We start from the raw sequence: 21,667 nt of genomic DNA, 5'->3' as shown, positions 1-21,667 counted from the left end.
GGACATTTATATGTAATAGATATTGTCAGAAATTACCCTCCATTTACACTTCCTCCAACAGGGTATGAGGGTATCTGTTTTCCTGCATCTTTACCAACATTTGACATTATCGTCTTTTAGATTATCTGCCAATCCCAATCAGATTGGGGGAAGGTGGGTTTTTTTTTTTTTTTTTTTTTTTTTTTTTTTGCGGTACGCAGGCCTCTGACTGTTGTGGCCTCTCCCGTTGCGGAGCACAGGCTCCGGACGTGCAGGCTCAGCGGCCATGGCTCACGGGCCCAGCCAGTCAGCGGCATGTGGGATCTTCCCTGACCGGGGCACGAACCCGTGTCCCCTGCATCGGCAGGCGGACACTCAACCACTGCGCCACCAGGGAAGCCCGGAAGGTGGTATTTTATTGTTAATTTGCATGTCTCAGATCTCCATGAAGTTGAGCATCTTTTTGCATGTTTATGGGCCATTTTGTCATCACTGAATTTCCAATTCAATATCCTTTGCTTGTTTTTCTATTGTGTTGTCTCATAACTTTGTTTATGATATGTTTAATTGTAACAGACATTTTAAAAGTCTTATGGAGTCAGATTTATCCATCTTTTCCCTGTGGCCTCTGCTTTTTTGTGTCTTGCTTAAGAGGGCCATCTCTAAGCTTAGAAACATGTTCAGAGACTCTTCAGTGTGCTCTGGTCTAGGGCTCCTCAACCTTTAATGTGCATGCAACTTCCTGGGGATATTGTTAAACTGTAGCCCTGAATTCAGGAGGTCTAGGCCAGGGCTTGAGATGCTGAATTTTTAACTATCTTCCACATGCTTCTTGTGCTGCTGGTTCTTGGACCTCACTTTGAGTAGCAAGGCTCTAAGCCAAGGTCAGAGAAAGCCTCCTTAGCTTTCTTTAGGGAGGTCAGGATTCTGTGGAATGACTGGGGGCAGTAGCATTGACTTCGAAGGATCACTCTGCCCACAGTTGATCTCTTTCCTTTTGCTTTTCCCCAAACTCATTCATCGTATGTCCTTGTATTGTTATTGCCTTCCCAGAACATAGCTAGCTGTCTGTCACAGCTGGAAAGCTTTTTTTTTTTGGGGGGGGACAATTTGTTAATATTTATTTAAAATACAAATACATACACTCCTTGAGAAAGTAAAGCATAATGGCTAAGAGCATAGAGGTTTTTTTTTTTTTTTTACAACTTTATTGGAGTATAATTGCTTCACAATGGTGTATTAGTTTCTGCTTTATAACAAAGTGAATCAGTTATGCATATACATCTGTTCCCATATACCTTCCCTCTTGCGTCTCCCTCCCTCCCACCCTCCCTATCATTTGGTAGTGTATATATGTCCATGCCCCTCTCTCGCTTTGTCACAGCTTACCCTTCCCCCTCCCCATATCCTCAAGTCCATTCTCAAGTAGGTCTGTGTCTTTATTCCTGTTTTACCCCTAGGTTCTTCATGACATTTGTTTTTTTTTCTTAAATTCCGTATATATGTGTTAGCATATGGTATTTGTCTTTATCTTTCTGACTTACTTCACTCTGTATGACAGACTCTAGGTCTATCCACCTCATTACAAATAGCTCAATTTTGTTTCTTTTTATGGCTGAGTAATATTCCATCGTATATATGTGCCACATCTTTATCCATTCATTGGATGATGGACACTTAGGTTGTTTCCATCTCTGGGCTATTGTAAATAGAGCTGCAATGAACATTTTGGTACATGACTCTTTTTGAATTGTGGTTTTCTCAAGGTATATGCCCAGTAGTGGGATTGCTGGGTCATATGGTAGTTCAATTTGTAGTTTCTTAAGGAACCTCCATACTGTTCTCAATAGTGGCTGTACCAATTCACATTCCCACCAACAGTGCAAGAGTGTTCCCTTTTCTCCACACCCTCTCCAGCATTTATTGTTTGTAGATTTTTTGATGATGGCCATTCTGACTGGTGTGAGATGATATCTCATTGTAGTTTTGATTTGCATTTCTCTAATGATTAATGATGTTGAGCATGCTTTCATGTGTTTCTTGGCAGTCTGTATATCTTCTTTGGAGAAATGTCTATTTAGGTCTTCTGCCCATTTTTGGATTGGGTTGTTTGTATTTTTGCTGTTGAGCTGCATGAACAGCTGGAAAGCTTTGGCCAACCCCCCAGCATGGACTTCTGACTGAGACCCAGGATCCTTAACTCTCCAATCTAGCCTCACTGAGATGTGGATGCAACAACTCTTCCGGCTGTCCAGCAGTGAGAGCTCCCCAGCATTGACCTGGGCTGCCTTGTAAAGTAGTGAGCTCCCCATCACCTGGGGGAGTAAGGATGGAAATCAGTACCGCTGGAGGTATTGACGTGGTGAGGAGGCTTAACTAGGTGGCTTCTGAGCTCCCTTCCAACCCAGAGACTGTATGAATCTTTGAATCGCTTCACAGGAACAGAAACACACTCCCGTCAACGTCACTCCATTTTTCACCTGGCAAGGAAATGAGGTGAAGCTGTCTCTCTTGTTGTTTCCTCAGGTCAGCTGAAGCTGTCCATCGATGCCCAGGACCGGGTTCTGCTGCTCCACAGTGAGTATGGCTGTGTGCCGGGCTCACCGGGGAAGGTTGGGCTACTTGGCCTCCCGCATGGAGCCAGGGCCGGGTGGAGGTATTACCATGGCCAAGGCTACTTTTTCATCTTTGTATAGTGTCCTGCCATGTGTCTGTTGAAAAAAAGTGGGTATTCACTTGGGACTCCTAGACATATTTCCCTGGTCCTGCTCCGATGCAGGCGGAGTCCACAGCAGGCTGGAGCTGTCCCCGGTCACCTCAGCATCCTCCTTGGCCCCCAGTGGAACAGGGCCACAGAAGAGCTTCCCTGTCCTTCCTCTCGTCTTTCTTCCTTCCTTTCTTCTCTCTTTCTCTTTTTCTCATCCATTCATTCGTTCATTGATGGCAGTGTCACGGCTAAGGTCGCCACCTTTGGAACCAGACTGCTCGCGTCTGAATCCCGGCTCTGATACTTTCTTGCCAAGTGACCTTAAGCAAGCTTAGTTTCTCATCTGCTGGATGGCAATAAAAGTACCTATCTTATGGGATGTGACAAGGATTAAAGGAGTCAATATTAGTAAAGTGCTTAGGACAGCGCCCAGCATGTGGTAAACCCTATATTAGTATTTGTTAAATAAGATAGAAAACCATAAATTCCAAAAATAGTGATTGAGCATTGGCCCTGTGCCAGGGGCTGGGGACACCAAGGAGAAGCACCCACCTCTGTCTGGGTGGTGCTGATAGGATGGCAGGAAGGCTTGGCAGAGGGGGTGATGCGCACACTCCATCCTGAAGGAGGACCGAGCCTGAGCCAGGCAGAGGGGAGCGGGAGGGCCGGGCACTTCACGCTGGGGGAGCTGCAGGTGCGAAGGCCTGGGGTCAGAGCGAGCACGATGCCCTTGAGGACTGTCTAACGTGCCTGCGGCGCAGCACAGGAAGGGGTGCAGGGGTGAGCTGGGACCGGGCCATGAAGGTCTGATGCGCCACCCAGAGGATTTTACACTGTACCTGCCATTTATCCATGTGTTTGTCCTTCTATCCAGCACACAAATAGTTACTGAGCTTCTGTCGTGGCCCGGCTCTTCTGTTTGGCCCAGCAGGCCCTGCCCGTCTCTCCAGCCTCCCTGGCTCCTGCTTTTCAAAGCACCCTCCGCCCCCTGTTCTGTCCGGTTTTGTGCCCTCCTCGCCCCCCAGTGCATCAGGCTTGCTTACGCCCCTGCCTTCGCACCCACTATTCCTTGCGTCTGAGCCTGCCTTCTGTTTGAACTCCTTTTGAAGAATAGGTCTCCCTTCCTCTGATTTCGTAAGAAATATGCCTGCCTTCATCTCATTAAGAGGAAGGAAGGAAGGCTCATTTTGGCTCATTTTTTCCCCTCCAGGAATCACCCCCTGACCCACCTGCAGGGCTGAGTTTGTTGCTTCCTCCCCTGTGTCCTCATCACAGTCCTGACTACACTGTGTCACCCTGGTGTGTCCAGGATCTGTCTCCTTCAGTAGACGGGGAGTGGGGACCATGTCTGCCTCAACTCCACGGGGGAACAGGTAGACCAAGGGGTTCATCAGGCCTGGATCCCGCCCTCAAGGACCACACCCACAGGAAGGTCTCACGCAGGAACAGTTGCTAGGATACCAGGCAGAGGAGACCAGCAGGCGCCTGGGGTCCTCCAGTCTTGGCCTTGGGGGGCCTAAGGTGAACTTCCCAAGGACCAGCAGAGGGGGGTTCTTCGCCTGCCAGAGCCTGACTCCAGCTGTGCAAACAGTTTTTGCCAAGTGCATCTTGGCCTCCCCCGGTCCATTCGTCCTGCACAGTTTGCTTTGGCTTCACCCCAGTCTTCGGCCCTTCATCACTTTCAGCCTGTTCCCCTCTCTCCTTTGGCTTCCCAGGCCTCACGTCTCAGACTACAGGGGCTCCGTCTGAGCCAAGCCCTAGGGCTCAATGAAAACCTAACAGAAAAGAAAATAGAAAAGAGGCTCAGCTTCTGTTAGGTCCACTGTCTGCTTTCTACAGACCTCAGGCAAACAAGCCACACTTGCTTTTGTGGCCAGACCTGCACCCCGCACCACGCACCCCGCACCCCGCACCCCGCACCCACCACCAATCCTTTGCCTTTTTTTTTTTTTGCGGTACGCGGGCCTCTCGCTGTTGTGGCCTCTCCTGTTGCGGAGCACAGGCTCCGGACGCGCAGGCTCAGCAGCCATGGCCCACGGGCCCAGCTGCTTCGCGACATGTGGGATCCTCCCGGACCAGGGCACGAACCCGTGTCCCCTGCATCGGCAGGCGGACTCTCAACCACCGCGCCACCAGGGAAAGCCCCCCTTTGCCTTTATTTATTCTTGTTTTCTTTCGCAAACATTTCTTGAGCAGTTACCTTGCCAGGCACTCTACTAAGCACCTTAGACACATGATCTCGTTTAATCTGCACGACTACCACGTGAAGTGGATATTATTATCAGTAACCCATTATTATCACTGACCCATCACAAAATGGCAAATTCAGTCTCCTGGGTGAAGCAACTTGCTCTGGCTCACGTGACTATGTCCTCCAACTTGGCCCTCCCATCCCAGGAGGAAGTCTTGTGCGGTGGAAGGAGCACTGGACTGGGAGTCAAGAGACAGGGATCTAAACCAAGCTCTGTCGTTCCCATTGCTCTGTGACTTTGGCACGTTTCTTAATGTCTTTGGATGCCCTCATAGCCTCATCTTCACCGTTAAATGAGGGGTTGGACTCCATAAACTTTACATTCCCTTTCAGGGAGTCAGGGAATTGAAAGCATCCTATAATGCCTCGGTGAAGGTGCTGCCTGAGTGTGGGAGATGGTGGGAGTGGGCTAGACCAGAGAGGGGTTAATATCCAGTGGTTGGTATGTAGATTAAGAGCCCGGTAACGATCCTTCCCACCCACCCACCCCAACATTTTAATTCTCTGTTTAGTCATAGAAGGCAGAGGCCTGATGAGCAAGGAGCCTGGCGTCTGTGATTCCTACGTGAAGGTATATGATGAGCTGGAGGTGGGGTGGGGCGTGGTGAGGGACCACATCACCGGACTGAGTTCCAAGGTCCCAGCACACCTGTGGGCCTCAGGTCATTTGAGGTGGCAGCTGCGGTTACATCATTTGGTCAGTAGGCGTTTATTAAGCCTAGTGACGAGGCCCTGAGCTAAGATGGACCCCCTTCCCTTAGCCCGGCTTGGTCTCTAGGGCTTCCTGCAAGCTCTGGAATCTTACGGGTGATCTTGTGCATCACCCCGTAGGTGGGCACTGTGAGCGTGTGGTTGACGGAAATCCACAGGCAATCCCAAGCCCTCTGGTGAAAAGCAACATCTTCACCCCTCCCTTCCCCAAAACTAGAGGCCGGGTGGCAGTTTGGGTGGTGGGGTAGAGGGAGTGTCTCTGAGGGCTGGAGGATCCATCTGAAAGGAGCCCTTGCAGTGAAGACAGAGGCCCCACAGGGGCAGGGGGCCTACTTCCAGCCGGAGCCAAAGGCCAGGCGCCTCCCAGAGTGTGGCAGCCAGATGTCAGGTGCCGGCTTTGATGCACCACTCCGCCTTCTTCCCGAAGCCGCCAGGCTGCTCAGAGGCCCCTGTGGGCTGGGGCAAGGTCAGGAGCGGGGTGGGAAGCTGCGGCGGGGGATGCATACGGCACTAGGGGCCTTGGCAGAGGCTGGCCTGGAGCCTTCTGGGAAGGGAGCACTCAGCAGCTGCTGGGAACTTAGAAGTGCAGAGGCCTTGTGCTTTGGGGGAACCTCTCTGCTTGGAGGAAGAGCAGAGATGGTCAAGTTGCACCCCATCTCTGCCTGGGCCTGGTGCTGCCTCCTGGGTACCACCCCTATGAGGCCCTGTCCTGGCATCTGACTGCAGTGCCTCCAGCCCAGGGCTCCTCTTTCTTTCCTGGCATTTGATTGAGGACTCCACTCTGTCCTCTGCAGAAGCTGGTTTGAAGAACACTCGGGAAGCCTTTAGCTTGGAGATGTGCAGAGTCAGCCACTGGGTTTAGGTGATTACATGGCTCTGAGATTGGCTAACCCTTACTTTTCTCCAATTCAAGATTTCTTTGGTCCCCGAAGATAATCGACCACGCTGTCAGAAGACGCAGACCATTCCAGACTGCAGAGACCCAGTCTTCCACGAGCACTTCTTCTTGTAAGAGTCTGGAGCAGCTGGGCCCTCGAGAGCAGAGGGAAGGAGTGTTTATCTGGAAACAGCTCTGTTTGCCAAATCTAGAATCAGATCTAAGCAGAAAAACAGTGACTTCTAAAGGATATCTTTGTTTTCTCATTTACTTGTGTCCTTGCATCCCTGGCACCTGGCCCAGCAGCAAGGTCCACAGTGATACGGCATCATGTGGCTGGTTCTCATAACTAAAATGTCCAGCCTGAGGCTGGCAGCACCTGAAAAAAGTAGGCAATTTCCCACTGTGCCTTGGGACAAACTTTCTCCTTTAGCAGAAGGAATTTTCCAAGCTGAGGGATGTTTTGGCTCCCCTCCCACCCGTCCCCAACTTGCTAACCTCTCTGAGTCTTGGCTTCCTTATTTGTAAAATGGGGCTAATAACATACCAACCTCCGATAGCGGAGGTGTAAATGAGACAGTATAACACAGAGTGTCAGGTGTTATTGTTATTATTATTATTTCTTCCCCTCATCCCTGAACTCTGGGGCCCATGGGAAGGTAATGGACATTTTGTATTTTCCTATTAGTGAAAACTAATCATATTTTGTTAATTTCCATACTACACAAGGTAATTTTGCTTATCGTAGAAAAATAGAAAATATAGGCAAACAAGAAGAAGAGAGAAAACACTCCAAGTCCTGCCACTCACTGATATGTTCTGTGGTATTTCTTTTCAGATCTTTGAATTTGTGTGGGTGTGTGTTTCCAAAGATGGCATATTGTTCTATAGTATTGTGTTGTAACCTCCTTTTCATCCCTAACAATGTAATGTAAACTCTTTCATGAATATAAATACTCATCTCCCACACTATTTGTGCTCTAGTTTATTTAACCAGCTCCTATGGTTGGTGTTCAGGTTATTTCCAAAATTTGCCATGATGCTGGACTCCGTGGGTCTGGACTAGAGCTCGGCCCTGCTAACACACTGACTGGTTTGCTTTGCAGTCCCGTCCAAGAGGAAGACGAACAGAAGCGCCTTCTGGTCACAGTGTGGAACAGGGCAGGTGACTCCAGGTGAGGGGAACTGCTGAGCTGGAGGGGAGATCCTGCTCTGGGCTCATGGGTGGCAGCCAGGTGGCCAGCATACAGAGGGGCTCAGTAAGTGCTTGTTGGATAAATGAATGGTGGTGGCTAAGTTTGAGAGGCTGCCGCTCCCCTGAGTCCCCGTCACTCCAGGTAATGCCAAGGATCATGTTACCAACGTGCATTTGCTGAGCCCTTGGTATCAACAAGACACCGTGTTGGCCACTGGGATGCCAACCAGCCTACATGTGGCTTCTGCTCTCAAGGCACCTACTTTCAGAAGAGGACACCAGGCTCTGCGTGGAGGCAAATTACAGTCACAGTACACACAGGCTCAGTTCCACAGGAGCAGAAGCTGCATGAAAAATGGGTCCATTTCTCTCTTAGTCACCACTGTACCCAGTGCCTAGCACGTAGATGTTTGGTGATTATTGGCTGAAGGAATAAAAGAACAAAATGAGTAATAGGACAGTAAGTGTGGGAAGAAGGAGAGTTCATCATGGGCTGAGGCGGTCGAGGAAAGCTTCATGCAAAAAGTGGGATTTTGAACTTGGGGCAGAGCTCAAGAATAAGACAAGGAGAGTAGGCTGGAAAGGGCATTGCAGGCAGGAGCACAGCACGAGCAAAGGCAAAGAGGCAGGAATACGTGCGGGGGGCTCAGGCTGCCATGAGGAGGCCAGTTTAGGAGGTGCAGAGTTTTGTGTAGGAGAAACCTAACAGGTTTCAGGCAGCCCAGGACACAGGAGGCGGATGTGGTCGTTAGTAATGGCGGCCAGTACAGAGCAGGGGAAGAGTGCTGGGTGGTGAGGGTGAGAATCAGCTGCTAAGGGAAGGGAATGGAAGTGGGTGAGAGCACTTGACTGCATGGCCTGCTGTGAGCAGCAGGGCCTCATTCAGCTGGTGCAGCCTGAGAAATCTGGGAGCATCTGTGGCCAGTAACATTTGTCCAATAATCGTAGAACAGAATGGTGACCAGAAAAGGGCCTAAGTGAATGAAAATCAGCTCAACGCACCAGCTTAGACCCAGAAAATATTTTGGGGCTCAGTGCTTTTTGGTACCCTAAATTTGATAGCTAGTTTGCTTTTAAAGTTGAGCCTTCCTCAACTTTCATAATGAAAGATTTGTCTTTCAATAGAGTATCATTTACTGATACTTTATCGTTTACTGATATCTAAACGAGAGCAATCGTTTACTGAGTGTTGACCACAAGCCAGGGTTTAACAGTGCATGCTCTCATTTAGTTCTTAAAACAACTCTAAGGAAAGTATGTTTTTGTCTTAAGTTTTCAGAAAAGGAAACAAGCTAAGGAAGGAAGTTACTTGCCTAAGGTCGCATGGCCAGTGAACAGTAGGGGCAAGATGGGAACCCAGGTATTTAGACCCTAGAGTCTTCAGTCTCAACCAGTAGAGTACGGAGGGCAAGGCAGGAGTGGAGAGGGATCTGCAAACTCATTGATGTTGCTGGAGGGTCAATTACAAAGTAGGGACTGACTGGAGATAAGATGAAGAGGCTGGCATAAACCACATCGGATCATTCTGTAGGGTTTCTTTGGAGTGTGAATTTTCTCAGAAGGGCCAGAAGTTCTCAGTCCTGGCTATGCATCAGAATCACCTGGGATGCTGGTGAGGAACATAGGTTCCCAGGTAACACATCAGATTGATTAAGTCCAAATTTTCACGGGCAGGGCCTAGGAATCTGCACTTACCCAAGTTCTCAGGGTGAACCTCATGCAGCCAGCTTGGTGTTTGGGAATCTGGTGATGGGGAGATACTGAGCAGGGGAGTGACAGGTGTGTATTCTAGATCTATCACTCTGGTAGGTCTTTTGGAGGTTGGGGAGGAGCTGGGAGATTCTTGTGGTGACTCTGCGAGAGATGATTTAGGGATAGAGAGGAGGGAAACAGACCCAGGATATATTTAGGAGCTTAAACCAATAGTACTTAGCGGTGATCTGGCCGTGAGAGCAGTGGGAGAAGTCAAGGATAACTCCTGGGTAGCTGGTGACGTCTTCAGCTAAGCCAGAGTGTACCGGAGGGGAAGGGGGAGCAGCTGTGGATATGGTGAGATGGAGGTGCCTGGAGGGCAGCCAGCTGAGAGCTGTGTAGGAGGGTTGCCTTTGCTGACCTGGAGCTCAGGGGAGAGAGAGGTCTGTGGAGATGTGGGAGCCGTGCCCGCCAAGGTGGTGGGTGAAATTTTGAGCAGGTGAGACCACCCAGGAAGACAGTAGGTGCCAAGGACGAAGGGTCAGAATCCAGCCTTGAAGGGATGGGCACAGGAAGGGAAAGCCCTGAAGGAGACAGAGGACGAGGGGCGGAGAGACAGGAGGACGCCTGGCGAGCCTTCTGGATGGAGGCAGACACCAAACTGGGAGTCACCGCTCCCTCTGCTGTGACCACTCTCCTTCAAGAGCCAGGCGGAGCCCGCTGGAGAAGGGGCAGCAGTGCACTTGGCAGGTTTTGGAAAAGAAAGTGAGTCAGCGCCCAGTGAGGCAGCGTGACAGAGGCAGTGTCTCCGCTTGTTGCCTATTTTGGGAAAGTGAGATTCCTTATTAAACAAAACACAGGCAAACTCATGGTCACAGTCCCAACCCGAAGCTCAAGAGGGACAGAGCAGGCTCAGGCAGACCTGCTTTCCCAACAGATGGCCCTGCCCAAGGTGCCAGCACCGCAGTGACAGGCTCAGCGGGTGGGAGGCATAGTATTGATCCATCCCTGAATGAGAAGGCCTCTGAGCTGGAGGACACAGGGCGCTTGCTGTGTGTCGCACACTATCCTGGGTACTCTGTGCCGAACACGCTCAGACCAAATTGTGCTTCTCCGAAGGACGGGCCTGCAACTTCACAACATGAAGGACAATTACAGAAGGAAGGAAACAAACATTTATGAACTCTTCTCTGTGCCAAGCACTTTACATACATTATCTCATTTAATCCTCACAGCGACCCTGAGAGGTAGGAATTATTACTGTCTCTCTCTTCAGAGAAGAGAAAACTGAGATTTACGAAGGCTAAGGAACTTGCCCAAGGTTATATAATACCTCATATTTATTCATCACTTAATGTCCACTAAGTGTGTGGACATTAAGCATATTCCATGCATTTTCTAATTTAATCCTCACAACACCATATAAAGTAGGCATCATTGATGTCTCTCTTTTACCGGCACAGAGAGGTTAAGTAACTTGCCCAAGGTAACACAGCCAGCACGTGGTGAAAACAAGATGCAAATCCAGGTAGCCTGGTGCCAAACCACATTATAGTACACTTGACCAGCTCACCCAGGTGATAAAGGGCTCCAAAGCCACACCCTTTCTGTGTCAGTACACTTGTGCCTCAGGCCTCAGGCTACCTCTCATAGCATTTATAATGTAGGTTTTTTTTGTTTTTTTTTTGCGGTATGTGGGCCTCTCACTGTTGTGGCCTCTCCCGTTGCAGAGCACAGGCTCCGGACGCACAGGCCCAGCGGCCATGGCTCACGGGCCCAGCCGCTCCGCGGCATGTGGGATCTTCCCAGACCGGGGCACGAACCCGTTTCCCCTGCATCGGCAGGCGGACTCTCAACCACTGTGCCACCAGGGAAGCCCTATAATGTAGTTTTATATAAATCATCCAGCTGAATATGCGGCCGTTACATTTTTTAAAATTATTTATTTATTTAGGCTGTGCTGGGTCTTAGTTGCGGCACGCGGGATCCTTGTTGCCACGTGTGGGCTCTTCGTTGCAGGATGAAGGATCTTTAGTTGCGGCACGCAGGCTCTTTTAGTTGTGGCATGTGGGCTCTTTTAGTTGCAGCATGCGGGCTTTAGTGGCTGCGTGCGGGATCTAGTTCTCTGACCAGGGATCGAACCCCTGCCCCGTGCATTGGGAGCACAGTCTTAACTACTGGACTGCCAGGGAAGTGTCCCGTCAGTTACATTTTGAAACTAATAGGAAATGAAAAGGGAGCATCTGCTTCATGAATTCTCATGATCCTTCCAGTTATGGCTGTAAATTTGTATTAGAGAAGCAAGATGATGTACAAGGAAGTTCTGGGGGTGCTGGCTGATTTCAGCTCACACAGTGATCTCAGCTCTTGCTGGGAGCTGAGGAGAACCAGGCCTCAGAGCAGTAGATTTTGGCTTAGCTCCAACTCGCTGTGAGACTGGATATGTCCCTTCCCTGCTCCGGGCCTCATTTTCTTCACCTGTAAAATGCAGTGATCTCAAAGATTTCTTTTGGCTTGCAGGTTCTGTGAGTTTTTAAGAAATTATAGACATTTTCAAACATATGCAAAGTTAGAAAATAGTATGTAATAAACCCTCCCATACTCATAGCCCAGCTTCATCAATTATCAATATATGGCCAATTTTATTTCTTTTATGCCCTCACCTACTTTGCCCTCCTCCAGTGGATTATTTTAAAGCAAATCCCAGACATCATCTCATCTCAGCCATATAAATCTCTAAAAGATGGCTTAAGAAAACAACCACAATGCCATTATCACATTTAAAAATTAACAGTAACTCCTCAATATCACTGACTATGGAACTGAACTACTTAAAAGTTTTGTTTGATGATATGGTAAAAGCCAAACTGAAGCTTCTAGTGTCAATCATAGTGTTTTCAGAACTTGTGGTCAGAGAACAATCTTAGAATTGTAATGTTATGCACCAAGTTAAAAAAAACCCAAAACACACACAGCATATGTTTGAAAAACGTAATCTTTTATGCTAATAGTAATTACGTATATGGAGAGGCTGCTTGCTGTGTGTCGCACACTATCCTGGGTACTCTCTGCTCTTTCCTTTAAACTATTTTATAAACAACCTCAGTGCCAAGTGCAGTGCCATAAAGTTAGAAAGCTTGTGACCAGAGATGGGCACTGAGCTTAAGGAAAGAAAAAATGATTGGAAAAATATTGTGCGATTTAAGCCATCAAATTAAAAATAAATTGAGATTAAATGGGATAAGTCTGTAACAGAAATAGTTTAAGCCCCTGAGAGAGAGAATTAAAGTACATTCCCTTAAAATAATGCATTTTCATTTTGTAGCGGGTCTCCTACCCTGTGCTCAAAAGTAAACTGAGCCAAGTACAGCCATCCCTCTGTGTCCATGGGGGATTTGTTCCGGGACCCCCGTGGATACCAAAATCCATGGCTGCTCAAGTCCCTTATATAAAGTGGTATAGTATAGTCAGCCCTCTGTATCCATGGGTTCCGCATCCTTTCATACGGAGAGCTGGCTGTACTATTGCCCTTGAATGTTCCATGAAGCCTTACCTCTGAGCCTTTGTACCAGCTGTTCCCTCTGCCTGAAATGCTCTTCCTTTCCTTCTCTTTGGCTTAACTCTTTAGGCCTTCTTTGAGCATCTCAGTCCTAAACTACCTCTTGCCTCTCTAAGCTTTCAGCATTTGTTGCCTGTACTGTTCATCTCTCAATCTCACTCTGTCTAGTGACATCCCTTGTATTGCTGTCTTGAACTGGTATTTAAATTCCTGAATGTTTGTCTTGTTTCCTTAATGCTGCAGCTCCTTGCCCAGTGCCTGCCAACGTGGGCATGATGGATTCATCTGTTTGTCAAGGCTTCACTGAGCTTAGGGTTCGGCATTTAGAAGTACCCAAGGCTTGGCCCCTGAGACTTTGTGCCTAGAGAAATTTCAGGCGGTGTCCCAAGTTTATTACCTGACCAGTATATTGCCGTATACTCAGGCTGCATGTAAAAAAAAAGTCTTTCTTCTTCCAAAGGTTTTCAAAAACAGTCTTCAGAAGTAGCTAATTGAAGAACACTTAGAGGTTCCTGCTTATGGACATTAACTGTGACCATTTGCTTGGCCTAAATTATTATGAAATCATTGGAGGCCCCTTAGCAGGAAGCAAAGCTCACGGGAGGCTATTAACCATTTAGTATTCTCTAAGCACCAGGGGATGAAATTTCCACTTACTGAAGAGCAGGGAGAGGCAGCCTTTATTACAGCTAAAGCATCCTGCCTGGAGATTTAGAAAGTTACAGCCATACTCAGTGTGAAAGAAAAGTGTACAGCAAGGCAGTGTGGGCACCTAGATACCAGCTGGGTTGCTTTTGAATGTGTTGACACACAGAATTAGATCAGTGATGAGGACTTTGGCAAAGTCTTGACAAGGCTTTTCTGGGATGTCAGCTCAGGTCAGTGTCTGCCACTCATGTTGGTCACTGCAGCTGCCCCTCCATTAGTGCTGACTTGGCCACTTGCCAGGAGGGAGGAGTATTTGTTTTTGGTGCTGGGTGGGCAGGTGGATGTGGAAGGGTCACTTTAATGGAGTGACTACACTGTTCTCTATCGGTAGATGGTTAATATGGCCTGGTATGATGTGAGGGGGCAAGAAAGGAGAAGAGAGCAGGTGCAGCCCGGGCTGCAGGAAAGCGGGGGCAGGAAGAGAGAGCTGGGGGTAGCAGAGTGAGAGTAGCTGGTGAGACACGGCCTGGTGCAGAGTGTGCATCTGTGGGGGAGAGGTACCAGCTTTGAGAATCCGTCCCCAGCATTCTGCATCCCTGGCCCTCATTCGGCTTGGCTCCCAGCAAGAAGCCAGTTTTGTTTTGCTTAGGACTGTCAGGTGGTAGGCTGCCACCCTTTCTGGAGAATCCAAACAAAATGTATTTATAAAGATGTTGTACACTACCAGTCCTCGACCGGGGCAGGCACGGGTGGGTGCCCTGTAGGATCCCCTGGACAGCTTTCTCCAGACTCCCATGCCCAGACCCCACCTTGGACATACTGGGTCTGGATCTCAGGAGCAGGCTCTGGGGCACAGGACTTGGACAGGCTCTTCAGGGTGTTCTGTGGACTTGTTCAGGCCCCCTTAGACCAGGCTCCGAGGAGGCACATCTCCAGGGAGTTAGTTCACTACCCATCTAGGCAGCTCAGTACATCCTTGGCTTTGATATGGTGCCTCCCCCAGAACATGCTGAATCCCTCGTCTATGTGGGTCCCTCACATATTGAAGTCAACCATCAGGGTTCTGCTCCAGTCTTAATACCCATGTTGTTTCTTGATTAATAGCTATTAAACCAGTCTCTGAAGAGGGCTGAGTTGGCGATATGCTAAGAGAGAAGAGGTAGAAAAAAAGGAAAAAGCAACTCTAGTGTTAGGGTAAAGAAAGATGTGGTAGAATAGAAGTACTTTCAAATACATTTATACTATTATTTTTTCTGATTTCAAAAGTAGCGCTTGTTCCCAGTGAAAATTTAAAAACACTAAAAACCCAAAGGAGAAAAGAAAAACCTTTCTATTCCCACCTGCCAGATACACCCATTGTTAATATTTTGGTGGACATCTTTCTCATTAAACTATAGATTTGTAAACTTGCTTTTATCTCATAATAGCAATGTTATTTTTGGCATTTCATTAATATTAATCTATGCTGTCACTGTTGAAAGCTGCCAACTATCAATCAGTCCCTCAGTGTTGCACATTGGAACTCAATGATGGACATTTTTCAGGAACTTTGAATTACCCTTAGTCAAGAAGGCCCCAACTGAACTCAGCCTGTCTGCACAGCGTGACATTTCCATGAGTCCTGAGCCTGGCTCATCTGTACTGGCCCACTGGCAGCCAGGTCAGATTGGTCTTGGCAACTTTTGTGTGTCAGGTTGGTTTGGACCTTGATCTGGAACTGTCCAAGCGCTGCCCAGGTCTTGCCTGGACCTAGCTTCTTGAGCTTGAGGTCCCATAACTTTTCTCCTGGATTGAGCATCACCAGCAGATGTGGGAGCTGAAATTCCCTTTGGGGACTGGCTCTTCAGACCTACCAGCACCAGAACAGTTCAAACCTCCGAGGTAACTCTGAGCTTCTGTGGTTGGTTTCCCATGGGACTCTACTACTAATGAATCCTGTGACCTTGGGAAGGGGATCAACTCAGCCTCAGTTTTTTCCTCTGTGAAATGGAGAGAATAACTCCACTCCAGCCTCACTCACAAAGTTGGAAAGATCAAATGAGACAACGCAGGTAAAAGTGCTTCGTAAACCACAGTGCATCAGGCAAACCTATGTTACACTTGACAATCGACCTCCCAATGTAGTGCAATGAAAAGGTGCTCACTCGAGCTTCTCTTGTTCTCCCAGACAGAGTGGACTCATCGGCTGCATGAGCTTCGGGGTGAAGTCCCTCCTGACTCCAGACAAGGTGGGTCCTAGGGAAGCTTCTGGCAGGGTCAGGCCACCTAGGCCAGGGCTGGTACAGGCAGAGGCCTTTGTCTGGAAGCCCTGTGGCAGGGCTTTCGTCTGTGAGATGGTGCCCCACTGAGACAGGTGCCCCCTGGCCTGATAACGACACCGTTACCGGCGTGACCAAGGGTCTGGGTTCCTGCCTTGGCTCATTCTTGTCAGAGACCAGTTGTTAGGCTGCTCCAAGTCTTCCCAGAAGGCTCTAGGTCTGGGTCTTCCCTTAAGGACACTGGCAGGTCCCTCAGAGCTCAGAGCACTCCCTGCCCTGGAGGATGAGGGATGGGTGCTTCTTGTGGTCTGTTCCAGGGGTTGCCTTGACGTTGTTTGCCAGATCTCAGGTTTCTGGGCCTAGAAGGTGCTCGGGGATGGAGTGAGAATCCTCTGTGGAGCTTTTCTTCAGGCTGGGTGAGGACTCTGGGACCTAGAGGCCCCTCCCTCTGGGTGGCCAGACCCTTACCCAGCTCTACTTGGGTGACACTCCCCACATTGGAGGCTTTTGAGCAGGGGAGGGATGTGCGCCTCTTGCATATCCCTGGAGGTGTTCTGGTGGCCTGCTGCAAGGAGTTGCCAGGTCGCCCTGCCACCCAGCTCTGTGTCCTGGAAGTGAAGTCTGGGGTAGGTGGCTGAGGACCCATTATCCTACATGTGGGTCCCAACTATCTTGTCTTGACTGCAGTCTTGGCCTTATTCCCTCTTGGGAGAAGATGTCTGCCCCTGGGGACTGCTCAGGGGCCTCAGGATGCCTGCTTTCTGGCCTCTCCCTCCCTCCCTTCTGTCAGCATTTATTGGGCTCCTGCAGTGTACCAGGCACAGTGCTAGGCACATCAAGGAGCCCGTGTACAGCCTAGTGGGGGAGGCAAGCCTGTGAGTAGACTTGTTCTCCAGGGACAAGAGGCATGGGAAGTCAGCAGAGGGGAGGATCAGCTCTGCCTGGAGCATCAAGGAGGGCTTCCTGGAGGTGGGAAGGGAGGGTTTGGAGAAGGGAGGCTGGAGTGTGTGTGTCTGCAGAGATGCTGCTACTGAGGAGGCTCTCCAGCTGCTGCTTTTTGACAGGGATTCGTGGCTGCCTGACCTGTGCCCTCTGCCTCCTCTGAGCATGTCATGCCTTCTCTTGTGACAGGAGACCAGCGGCTGGTACTACCTGCTGGGCGAGGGCCTGGGCCGGACCAAGCACCTGAAGGTGGCCAGGCGGAGACTGCGGCCCCTGAGAGGTGCATGCCCACCACCTTCAGTTCTGCCCAGACATGCCGACCCCCAGGGCTCCCCCCACTCCACTGTGTAGTAGCCTCAGTCCCTGTGTTTTGTGGCATGTGTCACCCTAGGCTGCCATCAGACCCTGGGTCCAGGGACTTCTCACGAGGGCTTGCTAGAATGCAGCCTGCAGGCAGCCTCATGCCCATGACTCCTTTATTTATCTAGCTCTTGGAGGGCTGGGCTTTTGGACCTCCCCGTGTGGCCCTTCCTCAGGGTTCGTGGTCTCAGAATCCCCTCTGGGCTGCCTGGCTGACCTTGGGGCGCCCACCTCTGCAGACAGGCCATGTGGGCCCTGCTGTGGGTCTTGAGGATTTTCCCCTTCTGCTCTGTCCTTCCCACGCACCCATCTGGCTCCTGAGCCCCTGCCTGGCCCGAGCCTGGGCATTCCCACATCCTGGAGGCCAGCAGTGACCTTGTCCTCCACATGGGCCTGGCACCCTGGCCTCATCCTCTGGGTGGTCTGTGGAACGGGCACTTAGATGCCAGCAGAAGCTTTCTGACTCTGCTCTGTCACCTTCCAGACCCTTTGTTGAGACTGCTGGGAGGTGAGGACACCGAGAACAGGGAGAACCTCAAGGTAGGTGGGGACAACCTGGGCAGGACTGACAGGCCCTGAGCACTGCTCTGGGCTCTAACCTGCTTCTGGTCAGTCCCTTGGCCCAGGAGACCCCTAAACAGGGCAACATTCGGTGCCTGAGACTCAGATTCACTTGGTGCTTGGAAACTCAGCAAGTTGTGCATTTTTAAGAGGTTATTTCTGGTGCTTTTCTCGGGCTACTCAAGCTTGGGGCAGGAGTGGGGAGAGCGCCGGGCCCTGGCCCCTGGAAATAGAGGAGTCTGGATTGTACTGACTTTCGGCCTCTTGAAGCTGAGTCCTCCCTTTCCTGCGGGCCCCCTCAGGCCCCTTGCCTCCCCTGCCACTGTGGCCCAATTCCCCTTCCGGTTTGGCCCCCTTGATATCAGGGAGCAGCTGTGAGTCTGAGCCTGAGACCGATGGGTCCTCACTTCATTAGGGCTTTGAAGCTAGAGAGGAACCTTCCTATAGGGCTTTTGGGGAATTCATCCAAATTTGCCCCTTTGCAGGCCATGGCAGGTGATCTCTGGTTTTCTCTAACCACTAAGAGAGAGAGAAACAAGCTTGCAGTGCTGAGTAGCCCCTCGGTTGTTATCTAACATGGCCCTCACTCCCACCTCTGAGGGGGTTGTTACTACCCATTTCACAGATGAGTGAGACTTGTAAGGTTCAGAGATGTTAGGTCACTCTCTGTGGCCACACAGCCAGCAAATATGGCTTCAGGTATGGCTGTCTCCTGCAAGTGGCCTAGTTGGGAAAATACGACAGTGATATTTTCCATGATAATATATGACACTTAGGTGTATTATTATCTACAAGACATTTCCCCTTTCATTCACTCAAGTCATTCACTCATTCATTAAGTATTTATTGAACATCTGCATGGGCTAGGCCTTGTGCCGGGTGCCAGCATATAGCTGTCAAAGATCCCTGCCCTCACAGAGCGTACAGGCTAGGGCTGCACTACCCATTATGGCAGCCACTAGCCACCAGTGGCTACTGAGCATTCGAAATTGTGGCTAGTATGAATGAGGACCTGAATTTTAAATTTTATTTAAAAATTTAAATTTAAATTGCACCTGTGTCTAATCGTTACCATATTGGATAGTACGGTACTAGAGTAACTTGCTGGATCTCTGTTTTCCGTGGCTTCATTACAAGTTTAAAAGCTTTCTTCCAGCTTCAGTGGGGGAGCTGCAAAGGCCTTTCTCCCTCTCTCTCTACATGCCGAGCACAGAGAGGACAGTGACCAGGGAGTCTCCCTGGGATTTGTGAGAATTGCCCAGACATCAACACTGCAGGTTTCTAGGTGGCCTGGGAGAGTCCTACTTCGTGCTGGGCTGTGCACACAGGCCCTGACCTCTGGGGGCATTGTTCTGAGGCGTGTTTGATTTTCCTTGGCTTGCACACGCAGAGATGTCCATAGGACTCAGCAAGGTGTGGGTGATTGTCAGAGGCTTGGTTAGGGCAGGGGGGAGAACCCCGAGAGGTGACCTGTTCAGCTCCCTCTTTGTGTGCATGGAGGGATGGAGGCTTAGAAACCTGGGTGGCCTGACCACTGTCACAGTAATGAAAGCTGGGCTGGACCGAGGGACACTCTCTGGCATGAAGGATGTGAGTGGCTGGGTAGTTTTCCTCAGGGGCTCTGAGGTTGGTGGAAGGGGCTCTAGGCTCACCAGGCACTGCTCTACAAGGCAGGGATCAAGACTGGGGCTCTGGTCCCAGCTCCACCCCACCCTGCTGTGTGATCTCAACTGCTCAAGGCCCCCACTTCTTCACCAGTAAAAAGAGGACGCTGGATTATCTAGTGATTGGAAATCCCTTCCCAACTTGACTTTATGGTCTGTCATCAGATCCTCAAAGCAGCCCATGTACATGGATGAGGAAACTGACTTTTAAGTAGCTTCTGAGTGGCAGGCAAACTCCAAATGTTTTGTATTCGCTGTCTTGACGTGGGATGTCTGTGGGTGCAAAGCATCCTTAGGTTCTTAGGCTGAGTTAGTTCCCTGCATTTGTACCGGGGATCGTGGGATTTGCAAGGGGAGGCGGCGTTGTTACAGAGTGGGCCGTGTTTTCTGCCTGGGTTCTCCTCCAGCCAGGGGTGTTTGTGAGAACACTGGAATCACAAAGTGGCCCATGGCGGAGAATGCAGCCAGAACAAAGGCGCCCTCTCCCCGCCGGGGCCCGGGGAATACTAACTAGTTGACAGGAATTTTAATATAAAACTCTCCCTCTTCCTTGTCATTCGGAGGTTTCAGGAAGCCTTCGGGCTTATCGTGCAGAGGCACACAGCACAGACAGGGCTTGGGGAGGTGAGAGGTGATTTCCTGCCATTCTTCTGCGGGGCGGGCTTCCCAGGGCGGTCATGCCAGGCTGACGGGGCGCAGTGCGGGCTCCCACTGCTGGGGGGGAGAGCCGGGTTTTCATGGGGCGGCAGTCGAGGCAGGACCCGCAGCCATGAACCGCTTCAATGGGCTCTGCAAGGTGTGTTCGGAGCGCCGCTACCGCCAGGTGGGTGCTTGGCCCCTTGGGGGGTGCATGGGGTGTCATTGGGGGTCAGGGGTGTGGGCTCACCGAGCAGGACTTGTCTCCCCACAAGGCCTTCCTTGCCTCCTCCTGGCCCCTTGCAGGTTCATTGTGATCTGGGGGGGAGGATAGAGGCAGGAACTGGCCCCGAGGTGGCCTTTACCTGCCGCCCCTCTCTAGGGGCAGACGAGGCCAGCTCTTCGCCATCCTAACCACTGACTGGGTGGTGTCCATGGTGAGATTATCTAGTTGATTTTCTGTCATTTTTATTTGGGAGGAGTGTGGGTTAAAAAGAGCATCCCAAGCCTGAGATTGTAAGTGGCTAGGTTGCTGAGCAGCTGGATTTGTGTTTTTTTGCTAACTTTCCCTACTTCTGATGGGACGGCAGCGCCTGTCCTACATTGTGTAGGTGTGATTGTGTTTTAGCCTGTGTTGGTGTGTGCTTGTGAGCGAGGTAGGATGTGTCTGCGTATATGTGCGCACACATGATTTTCCTCCCGGGTGGCTGTGATGCCTTGAGGTGGGTCCGGAGTCCTCTGGCTCCAGAGCCCAACTTCACGGAGAGGGCTTGGCCCTCAGCCTCCAGTCTTGGGATGTGGGGCAGAGTGGGAGTGATGATCCCTTAGCCCCCAACACTCTTCTGGAACTGTGAGGGACATTTTTTTTTCTTATAAAAAGGGCATGGTGTCAGACAGGGTGAAGGCAAGGGATGTCCAGATTTTGGGAATGTCCAAGCTGATGGGACTCTGGAATGGTTCTGATTTTAAAAGTATAGAAAAGTCCCTCTGTGTTTTAATGACCAGCCTGGAATCTGAGTCCTGAACTCCTTCAAACAGGCAGACTTAGGTCTCAGGGAGATGCTCAGAGGGGCCTCCTGCACCGTGGGTGGGACACGTGTGTTCTCTCTCCAGTCCCCAGCTCTCAGGGCCCTCCCGCCCTCCTGGAGCCTGCAGAGCAGCCCCTGCGACACTGGCAACTGGATGGCGGGGTGGTGAGGCACAGAGGGTACTGGATGGGAGGTCCAGAAGTCCTCGGTCACTTGGCACTACAGGCCTGAGGACCGGGACACTCTGGCAGTCAGAGTAGGACCAGGCATGAGTGCGGTCCAGGCCTGGGGCTCTGGGACTCAAGTTCAAGACGGACCCCCTGCTAGAAAGTAGTGCGGGGTTGAGAGCAACAGCTTTGTGCCAGACCCGGGCTCACAACCAGCTCTGCCCTTCTTGAGGTCTGACTCTTGTGCATGGCAGTTTACCTCCCTGAGCCTCAGTCTTCCTGTCAGTGGAATAGGGTGATAATGTGACGATGCTGTGAAAGTAAATGGAATGTGTATGAAGTGCCTGGTGCAGGGGGTTCAATAAACTGTGGCATTTAGGGATTGGGATTGAAGTCTAGGCATGACAGAGGGTCAGAAATCAGGCAGGAGGG

General features: G+C 50.4%; 1 protein-coding gene across 1 annotated transcript in view; it reads left to right on the top strand.

Annotated features, from left to right (window-relative positions):
* RGS3 (regulator of G protein signaling 3) overlaps positions 1-21,667 on the top strand; it is a gene marked incomplete at its 5' end in the record, with an annotated part of 126,049 nt that overhangs the window by 13,780 nt on the left and 90,602 nt on the right. The window contains 7 exon segments of the mRNA XM_079706521.1: positions 2,506-2,556; positions 5,450-5,508; positions 6,562-6,656; positions 7,632-7,700; positions 15,787-15,847; positions 17,009-17,099; positions 17,664-17,719. Of these exon segments, the coding sequence (XP_079562647.1) occupies positions 2,506-2,556; positions 5,450-5,508; positions 6,562-6,656; positions 7,632-7,700; positions 15,787-15,847; positions 17,009-17,099; positions 17,664-17,719 (482 nt within the window).

The sequence above is a fragment of the Hyperoodon ampullatus genome (genome assembly GCF_949752795.1).
Source record: "Hyperoodon ampullatus genome assembly, chromosome: 6".
NCBI lineage: Eukaryota > Metazoa > Chordata > Mammalia > Artiodactyla > Ziphiidae > Hyperoodon > Hyperoodon ampullatus.
This window is presented reverse-complemented; position numbering and strand designations above follow the sequence as displayed.